Source organism: Myotis nattereri, assembly GCF_964212035.1.
Source record: "Myotis nattereri genome assembly, chromosome: 16".
Taxonomy (NCBI): domain Eukaryota; kingdom Metazoa; phylum Chordata; class Mammalia; order Chiroptera; family Vespertilionidae; genus Myotis; species Myotis nattereri.
The window spans coordinates 24,289,769-24,305,536 of NC_138091.1; the positions used below are offsets into that span (position 1 = coordinate 24,289,769).

The 15,768-nt window shown below is 57.6% G+C and overlaps 1 protein-coding gene across 1 annotated transcript in view; it reads left to right on the forward strand.

Annotated features, from left to right (window-relative positions):
* The window catches only part of MYO18A (myosin XVIIIA), a 96,579-nt gene extending 81,419 nt beyond the window's left edge, over window positions 1-15,160 (forward strand). The window contains exons 37-41 of the mRNA XM_081109558.1: window positions 172-309; window positions 2,258-2,443; window positions 2,797-2,936; window positions 6,929-7,054; window positions 14,052-15,160. Of these exons, the coding sequence (XP_080965684.1) occupies window positions 172-309; window positions 2,258-2,443; window positions 2,797-2,936; window positions 6,929-7,054; window positions 14,052-14,196 (735 nt within the window). The 3' untranslated portion in view covers window positions 14,197-15,160. The remainder of the gene's footprint in view (window positions 1-171; window positions 310-2,257; window positions 2,444-2,796; window positions 2,937-6,928; window positions 7,055-14,051) is intronic.
* Window positions 15,161-15,768: the final 608 nt, after the last annotated feature.

Sequence of the window (15,768 nt, forward strand, 5' to 3'; positions counted from 1 at the left end):
CGCTGGGCCAGGTGGGGGCCGCCTCTGGCTCAGGGCCCCATTCTTCCACCTCCCTGCGCATCCCTCCCTCCCTCCCTCAGCCTTCCGGTCACCATGGTGATCTCTCCAGCCCCAGACTCTACCCCCTCCCTTGTGGGCTCAGTTCTGTCTCCTCCTGCTCCGCACCCCCAGCTACAAGCCCTCCAGAGCCAAGTGGAGTTCCTAGAGCAGTCCATGGTGGACAAGTCCCTGGTGAGCAGACAGGAAGCGAAGATCCGAGAGCTGGAGACACGCCTGGAGTTCGAGAGGACCCAAGTGAAGCGGCTGGAGGTGGGTCCGCAGTGACAGGCAGCGCGGCCCGTGCAGCGAGAGCCACACGTGCTGAGCAGGGCTGGGCAGAGGCCGCCGCCAAGCTGCCAGGCCAGCTGCCAGGGCGGTGCCTTCTCCCCTGCCCGCCTGGCCTGTTCTCTGGGCACCACGGAGCCTGCCTGCTTTACATTCTGTTTTCGTGCTTACTTTCTGCCAAGGGACCAGAGCAGCTTAGCTTTTCGTCTTCATATTTTCCTCCACCATGAGCTCCCCCCGCAGGTCCGCCTCACTCGCTCTCTGGCAGGGTCATAAATATGCAGTGAATGGCGCCACTTCTGTGAGGCTGGAGTCTGTTCTCTCATCTCACTGCTCTCTCTTTCTCTCCCTTCCCTTTTTCCCACTCCCTTTTCCCCTCACTTCTTCCCACCCTTCTCGTCTCTGCTTTTTCTCCTCATCGTTTCCCCCCCGTTCTTTCTTCTCTTTGTATTTCTCTTCTCCCTAATCTTATTCCCCTTTCTTACCCCCTTCCTGTTTTTTCCCTTTCCCCCCTCCCATTCCTCCTCTCTCTCTATTTTTCATTTTCTTCCCTTCAACCCTTCTCCTTTTTCTGTTCACCTCTTTTCTTTTTCTCTCTCCCCTTCCTCTCAACTGTAATCTCCATCAATCCTTTCTGTTCAGTGTCGCGGAGCCAGCATGCTCCAGCTCCCTCCCTTTCCGGCTGAGCAGGTAAGAAGAAAGAGGCAGGCAGCATTCTGTCTCCGGGTTTCCACCCCTCTCGCCCTGTTTTTTACGTTCTTGTCCTTCTCGAGCTTGTAGACACATGTCTAAGCACCCACATTTCTCCATGAGAACTGTGTTCACGGGTGTGGGTGCTGAGGAGCACCCCTGCCACCTTCCATCAACCCCTCATCGGTGGACCAGGCACTAGGGTGGGGATGGAAGCAGTGGCTGTGGGCTGGCAGTGGGCATGGAGGGTGCCCTTGACCCAGGAAGAGAATATGGCTGAACCTCCCGAGATGGGGTCACAGTCCGCAGGAGAGCTAGCGAGAGTTAGAAGAGACTTAATCATAGTTCACGTTCTGCCTTTACCTAAAGGAAGGGTTAGGTAGGCTGCCTAAAGTCACAAAGCTGTCAAGGGCAGACGAGGCCCTGGTCTGGTGGCTATCGGACAGACCTGCTATATTTGTCTCCTTTTCTCGTGGGCCCCAGTCCCTTTCCTCAGCTCTCTCTTTCATTTTCCCTTCTGCTCAGAAAGGCAGTATTGTGGTTTAGACGCATGGAATAGTAAACACAAATGGCCCTTAGAGGTCACGTAGCCTCACGCCGTTATTTTACAGACACAGAGATGGAGAGCGGGGGTGGGAGGCGGAGGCCCCGCGGCAGGCAGGGTGGAACCAGGGTCCTTCCCCCACCCTCTGCCCAGGCTCCAGGCCATCTCCTGCTCAGCATCCTGTGGCCCAGCAGGAATAAGTGTGTTCATGTTCCTGGGGGAAGAGATGCATCAGGCTTAGAGGGATGGCTTTGTGCTAGGAATCTGATGACAGCTAAGTCTCCTCCCAATCTGGGAATTCTCAGTAAAGCCATTTACCTCTGAGCTCAGGATGTAGCTTTTGGTGCTTCTGAGTTCGGGGTCTCAGAGGGAAGCCTGCTGTTCGTGGAGGCCCCACACGTGGTGTCAATAGGACAGGCGCAGCTGGAGGCAGCCCTCGGTAGTGAGGGTGATGCTGCTAGCACCTGTCATCTTCCATGCCTTCACCTACTTTACCTTCCTCGGTCCTTAAAAGACCCACGGGGACTAGGTGTTATTCGCCTACAGAAAGGCAAAGGAGGCTGCCTCAGAGGGCTTTAGTTGCTTGCCCACCAGTGAGTGGGGGAGCCGGAGTGGACCCCAGGCCTCCTGACTCCGGAGTTCCGCCACAGCCCTCTCTCTGCCTGGCTGATGGGCCCCTCTTCCCGCCTCCCTGTCCAGAGCCTGGCCAGCCGGCTCAAGGAGAACATGGAGAAGCTGACTGAGGAGCGGGATCAGCGCACAGCCGCTGAGAACCGGGAGAAAGAGCAGAACAAGAGGCTGCAGCGGCAGCTCCGGGACACCAAGGAGGAGATGGGCGAGCTGGCCAGGAAGGAGGCTGAGGCAAGCCGCAAGAAGCACGAACTGGTAATGCACCCCACCCTGGGGCCCCACGCTGGCAGCTCTCTGAGTACACCTTACCCCTGGGCTTCTGGGTGGGGGGTCCCAAAGAAACCATGGTTTAGAGAATTGGAGGAAAGAGGACCGTCCAGGGAGCCCTGAGGGCAGGCCAGAGGCCAAGGGTGGTCCTGGAGTCTCCATCAGGCGAAACTAGGCACCACCGCCCAGCAACACCAAAGCAAAAAACAAACAAAAAGCCCTGTAGACTTACACCTAGGTAGCTCCTGCCTGGCTGGGCGAGCCTCAGAGTAGGCTTTCTCTGGGGCAGCTGTTCAAGAGACTGGTCCTCCTGTGGACTGGACTCCCCACTTCCCTCCTAGGAAATGGATCTGGAGAGTCTGGAGGCTGCTAACCAGAGCCTGCAGGCCGATCTAAAACTGGCATTCAAGCGCATTGGGGACCTGCAGGCCGCCATTGAGGATGAGATGGAGAGCGATGAGAACGAGGACCTCATCAACAGGTGAGAGGGGCGTCCAGGGCAGCTTCAGGCAGCACGGAGGCCCTCTCGGCCGCCTCTGGGCCAGGCCACCAGCTAGAACAGTTACAACGTCTGTCTGCCCATCACGGAGCCACCAGCCTCCCTCCCCTCATTGCCAGACCCCAGCACGGACCTGTCGAGGGCAGAACAGGTGCTGCCTGGGTGAGACTCCTCCCCTCATCCTCGCGGTCCTCCCTCCCCAGGCCTCCCCGGACCTGGCTGTCCGGCGCTGCCTGTTTGGGATGAGTTATTCCCCCGTTTAGCTGCATTTCCGATGGCGCCTGCCCTGCTCTGGGGAGAGCGGAGATTTAAGGGCCGTGGTGCCTTGTTACCATGCCAAAGGTTTTCTCTCATAAAACCCACCCGAGGAATGGTTTAGGAGAGACAGAGAGATTTGTAGTCTTAGGCTGGGGAGGAAGTCATGAGGCAGGCAGACTGGCAGTCGAGGGCGTGGGGTGGTCAGGCCCTGGAGAGGCTCCCAGGGCTGCCCTGAGCAGCGTCCCCAAAGCTGCCCCCTTCCTGCATGAGGGCCAGGGCCGCATCCTGCAGGCAGGTCTCAGGGCGTCTGCTCCTTTGTGTCAGGGGAAAGGTGCCTGGGGCGGCCCAGACCTCCCACTGAGGACAGCACCATCACTCCTCCCACCCTCTGGTCTCAGCCAGCCAGCGCCATCTCTTGCTGAGGAAAGAGGGGTCCTCAGCTGAGGGGTCCACCTGGGTTTGCCTGATTTTTTTGTCTTCTTCTGGCCCCCCTGGCCCACCATTTTCTTTCTGTTTCCAGTTTGCAGGACATGGTGACAAAATATCAGAAAAGGAAAAATAAACCGTGAGGACTGGAGCGCATGCGCTCTCTGCCTCTCCTGGCGTGGTGTCTAACCGCCCCTAACACTGGCCCCCAATTGGCCTGCTGCATGACGCATGGGGGAGGCGGGGAGGGACACACAGCCTCTCGCATCTCCTCTGAGCCAGGCTCTCACACTAACACTGCTGACTCTGTCCTGAGGGAAGGCCGGGTGACAGGCTGGGCTGCGCGGGAGGCAACCAGGTACGCTCCCCCAGGAAGGCTCGCCCGCCCGCCCTGGCGGGCAGGATGCGGGCTCCATCAGCAAGGAGAGCTCAGCCTCAGGAGGTAGCACCCACAGTCTGCCTTCCTGAGCTCCAGCCCTCTCCTCCCTCCGAAACCAAGTGTTGCCGCCTCCCCAGCCTATTTCTCTGGGGAGAAGTCTGTTTGGGATGGATTTGCCCGCATCCTGGGGCTCCTTTGGAACCTGAGAGAAGCGGGTCTGTCTCGTTTTGCAAGGTCTGCCACCTCCGTTGGCAGACAAGGGCAGGAGGTGAGGGGCATCGAGCAGTCACTTGTTTGGAGAAAGCATTCAGGCAGCTAATCACGGCCGCTCTGCTGTGGCTGGGAAGGGAACACGGCCAGATGTGTTTACTCTACTCCCTGCGGGCACGTCGGGCAGAGGGAGGCCCCGGGCCTTGAGCTGGTGGCAGGAAGCCCAGTACGTCCACCCGCTCATCGTCTCCCTCGCTCTGGGTGGGAGCCGGACAGCAGGTGCAGATGTGCAGGCCTTCGGGCGGACCCGGGCGTCCCTCCGCCAAGTTCGACCGGGCTGTTTTGGGGAAGATTGTTCCTGTAGCTTGCGTTGGGTTTCCTCCCCCACTCTCTCTCTCGCCTGGCAGGCCTCCTGCCCCGGGCAGGATGGGCTGGCGGCCGCGCAGAGGACTTCGTGAGCTAATGATAAATGTAATAGTGTGTAACAGTGACAGAGGGCCGCCGGAGCCCGGTTGTCACACACAATTAATATCCCCCGCCGTTCTGCCTCCATTTGTTGGTTCCCCCGCGACTCGGCTCCCAGTTAACTAATAGCACATGAGCCTGGACATAAATTGTATTTGACACGAGGTTTAATTCCAACCATTTAAAATTTCAACTGCCCCCTGAGCCTGCCTGCCCCTGGAGTTTGTTTACGGGCTTGATTATTTAAGGGAAAGAGCCCAAACATCATCTATATGCTTGAAACGGCAGGGAAGGCGAGGGCAGGCAGGCCAGCGTCTCCCCCGACTCGTCGCTCTGAATGTGAGGAGCACGATTCGTATGCTGGGCCCACGGCGTCTGTCCCCTGTGTGTACCAGCCCCGCCATCCTTGGGCTGTAGCAGCTTCAAGGACTGATAAAACGTGCACTTAAGATCATATTCTAAATCATTGCCCGGCACAACACATGGGTGCTTACACACACACACACACACACACACAGAGCGGGCACTCACGCAGGCGCACAAGGGCATGCAGTCCAGGCCGGGTTCCCGCTGACGGCAGCGAGGTGATGCGGCTCCTTCCTCAGCAGCCCTGGGCCTCAGCTCCAAGTTATCGAGCGAGCGTGCTAAGGCGGGCAGAAAAATAATGTTTCGATTTACTTAGAGATACAGTTGTTATTGCCATAACCTTAATGAAAGCAGTAAACAGCGTGGTATTAAGGGAGATTTATACAGAAACGCTTTTAACATGTAGACATAGATTTTGCGATGCATACAGCACCTCCTTTCTAAAGGCAATCAATATGGTTATGAACGGCGGTGATAAATTACCGGCTGCGAAGCTGGAGGAGGCGGTTTTCTGCGCGGGCGTATAAATCAGGCGGTATTGGCATTCCGTGGGGCCCTTGCACCACGGTAAATCTGCCGGGCTCGTTTGGCACGGGGCTGGCATTAGTGGTTACGGAGCTGTCTGCTAAACTCCTGTTTACCCGGGGCATCAGCCAGCCTCGTCTTTGTTATAATTCTGTATTTGACAGGAGCCCATAAAATGTGCCTTTTTATTCCCCTCCCCACGAGTCATGCTCTCTCACAGTCCCCAGAAGAGAGTCTGGCGGTGTCGTGTGTGTGTGTGTGTGTGTGCGCGCGCGCGCGCGTGTGTGTACACGCATGCATGCACACGCACACACGCCTGTGTGGCTATTTATTCAAGAACATAATTCAGGGACAGGGCTGCTCCTGTTGACACAGATGAAAGGAAATTTATATCAAGGAGAAATCCTAGCGTATCCGTAGCAGGGGAACGTGACAAGCAGACATTTTGCAGAATCCTGGGAGCATTCTCGCTCGGAAGCCGTCTCCAAGCCCCTGCTGCTCTGTGAGGGGTCGCCGTGACTCCGGCCTCAGAATTTGACTCCTTTGGGCTTCCCTGCAAGTAGAGAGGGCTCAGGCCAGCGTGGCCAAAAGAAGCACCGAGGGGCAAGAGCTGGAGGCTTTCTGAGGGGCGGAAGAGGGGACTTGGAGAGACAGAGCCCTTGTCCGGGACTTTCTGGGCCCGACTGGATCTCAGGGTGCAGCTCCTTGGGAAATGCTGCTGTCCCCTCTGTTTCCTAAGGGCCAGGGCAGTCGCAGGATGGGTCGGGGATATGGCCTCGAGGGCCCGGTTTGGCATTGCCATCAGCTCAGGAGACTCCAGGTTCAAGCTAACTTAAAGTCACAATGAATCCCTGCTCTTTCCTGTCTCAGGGCCAGCAGCCCAGCTCTTGCAAGGAAGGCATGGAAAATTACAGCAGCTAGAGCCACATTTTGGGGAGTGGGTAGATAAGAAATAGCAGAGTAGGCCTCAGGGAGTAACTGAAGGGCCCAGGACTCCTCTTTTTAACCAAGAGCCCCCCAGGTGTCATTGATGAATGAATGGTCTCCTCATCATTCTCTCCGGGTTGGTTTGCTGAACGGTCACACAGAGTGGAACGGGGGTGCCCCCATGCTCCTCAGGGTCTTGGTGGCTGTCACACAGTGCGGCCTGCCGAGTGGGGCCAGGGTTCTGATGAACAGCGCGCTCTCTCTAACCTCTCTGTTCTCCCTGACTCACTGATGCGCATGCCACCCTGCATCCCACCCCCGCCCAAGGCACCCTGCTGCCCCTTCAGCGCTCCCTGCGGGGCAGCGGGTGATCACCTGTTCCCCAGCCTCGCCTACCCTTCTGCTCCTCATCCCATAGCGAGGGCGACTCAGATGTGGACTCGGAGCTGGAGGACCGGGTCGACGGGGTCAAGTCGTGGTTGTCGAAAAACAAGGGGCCTTCTTCCAAAGCAACGTCCGACGATGGCAGCTTGAAGAGTTCCAGGTGAGCACGTGGCCTGGAGCGGGGAGGAAAAGCCACCCACGCCCCAGGCTGGACGAGCAGTAGGCCTTTATCCCAAAGAGGTAGGCCTCACGCCTCCTGCGTCTGTGGTGTGGCTTGAGGGTGAGGGGCTTCGGCCCCCCCTGCCCTGCCCCCCGCATGTGGAATGAGCACAGGAGGCGCGGTTTCTTCTTAGTCAGAGTCTGCGGTGCCCCAGGCTCGGGGCTTGGGTTTGGTGTAGGTTTAACTTCATCCCCACTTACACTTTCAACAAATGTTGACTGGACTGCCTGATAGTTTGGGCCATCGGAGGTCTTAACAGGAGCAGCTGCAGCAAAGGCCCTGGTTCCGACTCCCCTGTCACCGCTGCAAACACAGCGCCGACTTTCTCTGCCCATTCTCTCCTTCCTCTAACCTTTTTACTGCCCACCCCCCCACCCCCACCCCCCGCCATGCTTCTGTTCACACCCATGGTGGGGGGCAGGTAGACTTGCTCCCCTATTTTCTAGCCCATTCACAGTCTCCTGATCAGACAGCTACTTCTGGTATCCAGGGGTCTGCCTTCCCCATCCCTCACCCGCCAGCCAGCATGGCAGCAGGGAGAGCAGTCCTCTGCTCCCACCCTCCCGGCGTCCCCTTCCCCCTCCTCCCCAGCCCAGAGCCATCGCACCCCACCTCCTTCCAAGACAGCAGGTGGGCTGGGTAGGAAAAGGAATCCCTCTTCTTCTCCAGCCCTCCTGAGGCTCCTTCCCAAGCCCAGCCCCTCACCACAAGCACCCAGTGGCCCCCTCTAATTGATTTAATTTATTCGGCCGAACAACATTTTGTTATTGCAGATAACGCTGCCTTCCCCGCCCCACTGCCATTCACCACTGCGTGGCATGAGGCTCCAGGTAGTTGACAATGAAATAAATTGAACTAAACGTTTTAGAGGGGGAAAAGTGATGAAATAGAACAATAGTCTAATTTACATGACATTCTCCATGAAGCTATTTTCACTGACGCAAATTATTTTGCTTCATTTCCTCCAACGTTCTCACCGCCACTTTTCCAGGGCTGCTGCCGATTTCTCCTCCCTCCCCCTGTGTCTGTATTCTCTAGGTTTAATGCCTCTCTCCCTCTCTCTCTCTCTCTCTCTCTCTCTCTCTCTCTCATTCTCTCCTTGTGCCCCTAATCCACTATCGGTTCTCTCTTCCCCGGTCGCACCTCCTCCCTCAGAACGGCCCTCAGCACCCTCGGGAAGGAGGGCAAGGAGGGCAAGGGGGTGGAGGAGAGGCCGGCCTCGGCACTGAGCTCCCTGAGCTATCGGAAGAGGCTCACCCTGAAGGACTCCATCGGGGGCACGGGGGACGCAGAGTCACTCTTCAGCACCCTGAGCGAGCGGGCCGCCTCCCCCGAGAGGCCCCCGCGGAAGGCTCGCCCGAGCCCCAGGGGGGAGCCAGGCCAGGGCAGGAGGTCCGAGGAGCCCAGTGAACGTGGCTCCATCGTCTCCGCGGTCGGCAGCCGTGCCAGCCGGGGGCTGGAGAAGCGGTGGGGCTCAGACTTTGACGGGGCCTCGACCGTCTCTGCACCTGTCAGCCGGGCCTCCTCGGCCACACGGTGTGGCTCGGGCGAAGACGGGGCCCGCTCCGCCATGAGCATCTCACTGTCGGGCTCCCCCAGTTCCCGCCGCAGCACCTCCCGGCTGGACAGCCTGTCCAGGACCTTCAGCCCTTCCTGGGGCCGGGCCTCGGGCCTCGGCCGGGAGAGCCCTGACTCCCGCCTGTCCCTGGGCCGGGGCTGCCTGGATGAGTGGGATGACGGGGCCAGCGTGGCCCTGAGTGAGGCGCACTCGCAGTACAGCCACCCGTCGCTGGCCCGCAGCCTGTCGGTGCCGCCGCAGCCACGCCTCTCGGCCTCCGCCACGGAGGAGCCTCTGGGCTCCAGCACCCGCCCTGTCAGCCGCCGCTCCTACCTGGACCCGGACCTGGAGGCTGCCATCAATGAGGTGTTGAGCTACAAACCCGTCCCGTTCCAGCGGACCAGCCTGGAGCCCGGCTCCGAGGAGGACGACCGGAAGAGCATCCAGAGTGCCCGGAGCGCCCAGCGGGAGTCCCCCGAGCAGGCCACCAGCATCCGCCGCTCAGCCTCTGCGGCCGATGTCTCTCGGTCCCGGTCCCGCAGCAGCCGCAAGAGCCGGAGCAAGAGCCGGAGCAAGAGAAGGAGCAGCTCCAGCTCCAGCTCCAGCTCCAGCTCCGAGGATTCCTCAGAGCACAGGCGGCGGAAGAAGGGGCGCTCGCGAAAGGGCAAGAAGAAGTCCAAGTCGAGGAGAAAAAGAACAGAGTCGGAGTCGGAGTCCTCGTCCTCCAGCGGCTCTACGGTCTCAGGCCATAGCCGCTCCAGCGTGAAGAAGGGCCCAGCCGCGGAGAAAGAGGAGGCTGGGCAGGCGCCCCGGCCGTCTCGGAAGGAGGAGAAGAAGCGTAAGAAAGAGGTGGACAGCCTGATGATGCGGTACCTGTACCGGCCCGAGAGCGACTAGTGCAGTAGGTGGCACCTGGCGTGCAGTGCAGCATGGCGTGTGCCCCTCGGTGTGAACTAACATGCTCCTGCCACCACCTCGGCCCCTCCCGATGCCTCTGGGGCAGGCCTGGCCTCCGAGAGCCCCCGGGCTACCCCGGAGGGCAGAGGCCAGCTCAGCTGGCTAGTCATTCAGAGCCCTGAGCCCAGTCAGCTGAACGTGCCGGTGATGTCAATCACAGCTCCCACTCACCGTGTCCTACCCTGGGCCAGGCACCCTCCTAGGTACCTTGCACGCTTTATTCACTCGATCCTCACACTAACCCCATCGTAAAGGTCTGATTAGCCCCATTTTATAGAAGAGGAAGCTGAGGCTCAGGGAAGCTAAGTCACTTGCCAGGAAGTGATATTGCCAGGATCTGAATGGAGGCGATTCAACTCGTCCTTAACCGCTCCTCCATACAGCCCAGGGCGGAGCACATGGGGCCAAGTCCTTACCTGGCAGCACACCTATAGGAGCCCTTGTCTGTGGCCCCAACAGGCTGGGCCCATCCCGGCTGGCCCCCTGGTCTGGATCGGTGCATTAGTGGCCACCAGCTCTCATGGGTTCTTTGGCTCAGCTATCCCCTGCCCTGCAATGCCACCTTCCTCCCTGGCATGGGTCTCAAGCCGAGGAGTGCCAGGTGCACTCCCGCCCCCACAGCACTGCACCCTGCAGCAGACCCGGAGATGCCTGACTCTCTCCCCGCCCCTCCCACCTGAAGAAGCCCACGCATGGGCGTCACCTCTTCTCCGCTCATCTTGTAAAGTTTTAATGAATAGAAATTAGCAGCGGCTGAGTGACAGCCCCCTCCCGGCTTCCCTGCCTCCCCTGTCTTCTCCCTGTGGGGAGGGAGAGCTAGCAGTCAGGCCCTCTCTGCCCACACCCCCTGCCTCGGAAGAAAGGCAGAGACTGACTCATTGGAATCCCATTGTTGCCAGTTCCCCTGGCGGGTGGTGACATTTGGCTCACCCTGCCTCTGTGAAGCCAGTTCCGGCATGGCACCCTCCCAGGGCCAGCTTGCTGCTTCCCAGGAGGCCTGGCCCCAGAGCGCAGCCCCCTGAGGCACGGGCGTTTGTTTCCTGGATGCATGAACTAACACACACCTGTCGCATGCTTGTGGGCTTGCGCAGTGGAGCAGCTGAGGAGTACACTGACTTTGTCCCTTTTATACCGAAGGGACCAAGTTTTGTTTTAAGGGATGGAGCAAGTGGAAGTGAATAGTATCCGAAGCTGTTTGGAGATGGTGATGGGATGGGATTGGGGGGGATGGGATAGGGAAGATGAACTTGAACCCAACCAGGCTCATGGCCAACTCGGAAGCCTTGGGCCCTGGGCTGCTCTGAAACCAAGCCCTTGGGCTCAGCACTGCTCTGTCACTCCCCTCAGGTAGCAGATGGTTGTAGGTGCTCTGGGAAGAGCAGGGAGTGTCTCGATTGCACTGGGGTGCCATGACAGCTCAGTGAGAAAGGACAGGAGTCGTCATATGTCTACCACCTCAGCAGCCCCGGGGGTGCCCTGCTGCCCCCGCACAGGAAGGCAGTTGATGGACCATGGAGGGAGGTGAGGAAAGCGGAGAGGGCCAGGCCCCTCTGAGCACTGCACCTGCAGAGGGAGGCCATCCCACACTGGCCAACAACGTGGATTTCAGACTCCAGTGGGTGCTCTCAGCCCATCGTCACCCTTGACTCCACCACCAGCAAGAACAAAAACACAGAAAGCCTGTTTCTTCCCCCAGCCACCAGCGCAGTTCCTCTTGTCCACTGGGAAAACAGGAGTAGTTCTGAAACCCTACACACCACCACCTCCGTGGAGGATTGTATTCACTGCGGGGAGAGTGGGCACCAAGCCAGCAGCCAGCCAACCAATACAGAGCCGGCGAGACAAGGGCCGGGGGAGGGAGGACCTAGTTGGACTCAGCATGTCCTGGCTTTGGATGGATAAACTGCCAAGAGTGAGGGCGGAGGCAGAGTGGTGGCTTAGCTTCCCATCTGGCGATGGGGACCAGCGAGAATTCAGAACACGAGTGCACCGCGTCGTAGCTAAGGCAAGGGGAGGAGGCTGCCACCCTGGGCTCGCCCGGCAGGAATTAGCTTATGTACCAAATTGTTTGTGACAGCGTTGAGCAGGAGACAGTGGCTTGTGAGGAGGAAAGCTTTTTAAACAATTTGGTTAAAATGTTCAAATTGCCAGCCCTGACTCTTGCCCTGGGGAGGGGGCTGGCTGCCTGCTGTAGGCTCTCTGACAGCTGTGGCCGATAAGCCACGGAGGAGACTGGCTACAGAGCACCCAGGGTCGGAGCAAGGGGGTCTTGAGGCTCCACAGAGCATGGAGTTACCCCCTCCCCACTGCCCAGCAATCGGATGGAACAGTGTTGAAACCTGGTTGTCATTTTGCCAGGGGCCTGCCTGGCCCGCACAGCAATGTGGGAGTGGGGGCTGCAGCCCCACTCTGAGAAGGGGTGAGAGTGGAAAGGAGCACCCCGGCCTCTCCAGCAGCACCCAGTTAGCATCTGGGTGTCAGCCCTGGTATCTGCCTCGCCCCCACCAAATAACCCCACTGTCTTTTCACAAAGCCAGTCCTTCCTTTGCCTAACAGCAGACCTCAGCATTGGATGCCCAGAAATTGTGTCTAAAAAATGAAAATAAAACCCACTAATTTAGAATTCAAACAACCCAAGAGCTAAAATAACCCCAATTTTTTTTCTACGTTGCGTAGTCATCATTGGCCTTTATAATTTTGTCCCTGAGACACCCCAGCGTCCTTAAGTGCCTTTGGCCCATCAAAGTAAGACTCATTTATGTTCAGTCTAGTTTGTATTAAATGTGTTTTGTGCTATTGTGATTCCGTTAAAAATGGTAATTCATTCATGAGAAATACGATAACTATTAAGCAGACTGCCCCATTCCTGAACCACTTTGCATAATTGAACATGTATTTTATCAGGCTGTTCCTTCTCCCCAGGGAGGGATAGAGAGAGAGAGAGAGAGAGCCCTGGCTTCACACACACCCCGGCCTCTCACCCAGGCCAGCGGGAGAAATCCGCTTTGGTCTTGTTTTCTCCTCAGGTCACCCAATCTAGTGGCAAGGCTTTGAGGTCTAAGAGTCCCAGGTTCAAATTCACCCACTGGCTGTGTGACCTTGGGCCAGATGCTCCGTCTCTTTGAACCAGCTCCCTCGTGGCACTGCAGGGGTGGTTGTGAAGATAACATAGCACATCCAGAGCGCCTGGGGAGTGTCTCACACAGGAAGTCCTCGGTGGCCAAATCCTTTCTTCACCACAGAGTGTAGTGCACCCATGCAGAACTGATTCTTGCTCCTTTGCTTTGGGGATAGAACCTTGAAAGGACTCGTAAACAAGGCCCCTCCTCCTCGGAGTCTTAGAGCTGTCGGCAGAGAGATCACAGAAGTCCCGTTTAGCCCAGTGGAAGCTCTCCAGGACCTGCAAGCAGGGCTGTGTCCCTGGAAGCACCGGGCAGGGACCCGCTGGGTGCAGGGCACTGGTAGGGGTGAAGCCACGCTGAGCTGCGTTTTCTCCAAGGAGGTTGAAATGATAGTGCACTTGAACTGGCAGAGGCAGTGGAGGTGGAGGTGGGGGGTGTGATAGGGGAAGGCTTTGGGAAGGAAAGAAAAGAAAATGATACCGGACCTGGAAGATGAGGTTCCATCCTTGCTTGAAGCCATGAGCCTGCTCCATCCAGGGGTGATGCTGCTCAACATCTTGGTGGGGGCGGATACAGGTGGAGGCTCTCAGCGGCCTGAGGAAAGCTCTATGGGGCTGGGTTATGGTGCCAAGAGTGGGACATCTGTGCCACCCTGAAACAGAGGTCTTGCCAGCTCCTACATCCTGAGTCTGCATTCTGTATGGTAGGTTGATGATGCCATGGTCAGGGGCAGACATTCTCACAGGCCTTCGGAAAACCTGATGAGGAGAAAGGGTTCGGATCTGGGAGTCTTCAGTGGGTCAAGGCCCTCCTTCTTGGAATCTTTTCAGGAATAACTTTACCTTAGACAAGTTGTAGTCATGTGATCACCAGACCTTCCGTCTCCACATCAGTGTGGCCCATGGACTCCCTGCACCTGAATCTTCTGGGAAGGGAGTTAAAAATGCAGAATTCCTGGGTCCCACCCAAGAGCTAGCGAGTCAGAATTTCTCAGGGGAAGGACCCAGGAACCTGCAGCTGATTCTTATGCACTCAAGTCTGAGACCCACTGCTCTACGGCATCGCTTTCCTTGGAGTTTTCCAAGTTTTCAGAGTCGAGACCATGTGCTCCTTTCTCTTACTACTCTGAATATCCTCTGGGGAAGCCAGGAGAGGTTTTTACTTCTCAATGTGTGGCTTTTGGAGAAGGCTATGACAGCTTTGCGGGGGGGGGGGGGGGGCGGCTCCCCAGGACTAAAGGCTGTGGTGCTGAAGATTCGGAATATCGTTCCTCTGTGACCTCATTCCTCTCTCCCCACAGCCCCACCAGCTACTGGAAGTCCCTTGCCCCTGACCGGTCAGATGAAGAGCACGACCCTGTTGACAGCACGTCCAGGCCCCGACACTCCCACAGCTACCCGAGTGACAGCGACACAGAGGCCAAGCCAACGGAGACCGACGCGTAGCCTCCCACCCCATGGGCCGCCGCCGCCACAGCGCCTCTCCCAGGAAAGAGCAGGGCACAGGTCTCCCCACCTGACTGCTGATCTGCAGGAGACACACCTGACCCTCTTGGGTCAGGCTGTGGGGTCTGATGTCTCCACATGGAAGAGGTGGGGGAAGAGGAGTTTCTGATAAGAGAACTTTTTGCTCCTTCTGCCTCCAACAGGCCACCCTCTTGGCTTCGACCTTGGGCCACTGTGGGCAGTGGCAGGTGGCGTAGCACTGCACGGAGCCAGCAAGTTGACCTCCATCTCAGCCCTCTGCTCAGGGACAGTGGACAGATCGCCTACTGGGACATTCTCGGTTGCTGGGTCCATGGGGCGGAGTTGGGGGCTGGAACAGCAATTCCTTCCCCCTGGCTTGGGGTGAGGGCTTTCTCTTCTCAGTGCCTGCTGTCTTTTTACTTTTTAATTTAAATACCCAACCTCTCCATCACAGCTGCATCCCGGAGCGTGGGCGGGGGCTGTGGTAGCAGCTGGGGCCCCAGGATGACTGGGGGAATTTCATCTCCATGTTCACTTCGGAGAGCAGCCCTTTCTCTGTGCAGCTGGAGAGACGGCTAAGCAGAGCTTCCAGGTGCTTCTGGGTTTGGACCGAGCAAACCTACATAGACCGGGGTGCATATGTACATCCGGAACGTCCAGCCCCCTCCTCCTCGTCAGCTCATCAGCGTGTTAAGTGCAATGACCTATTTAAAAGTAAACCCATTCCACCTACGCCAGTTTGGGGCTCAACCAAGCACTGTCTCCCTCCCGCTCTGGACCATAAGCTCAACTTGAGAGGGAAGGCCTTGGGTTGAGGACTTGTGATCAGAAAAAAACTAAAGCTGGAAGTTTGGGTCAGTACTGATATGTATTAGACACGGGTCCTCACCCTGTGTCCTGAGCCTAAGTCATTTTTCTTCTTCCAATCACCCTGCCCGGCCCATCCCCCCCCCCCCCCACCACCACCACCACCACACAAACACTTATCCTAGACATGACAACATGTGGCCTGACAGTCCCAGCCCCGACACTAAAGGTCATCCCTCCAACATCACCAAACTTGGGGGCCCAAGAGCAGTGCCTGGTGCCGCTCCCATCTGCTGTCCCCTCTCCTGCAATTGGTTTGTATTCACTGGGCTGTGCTCTCTCTTCCCTGATTACCTAATGTATGGAAATAAACGTCCTTTTCCTCCTGGCTCTGCCCATTTCTCTGCCTGTTCCATCGGGTAGCAGAGTCAAGATTCTGCTGGGGACCTGGGAGGGATCGCCTACATCAGACCAGAGCCACTCAGAGAGCTTTGGCAGGTCATTTGGGGCAGGCAAGGCAGTGAGATGAGAGGACTGGTCAGAGGAGATACAAGCCCCACTTTTAATTTGAAGAGCCTGTGGATGGTAATTCAGGTTGGCACAGCTACCAAGCCTCATCTTCCCCTGGCCTCTACTTGGAAATGTTGAGGTCCCTCTGTTAAGTCTCACCAATTACAGAGCTCCTGCCTGCTCTACCTTTTTGTTGTTGTTAAAGGAATCCAAGCCCTGTGTGTTAGATTTTTT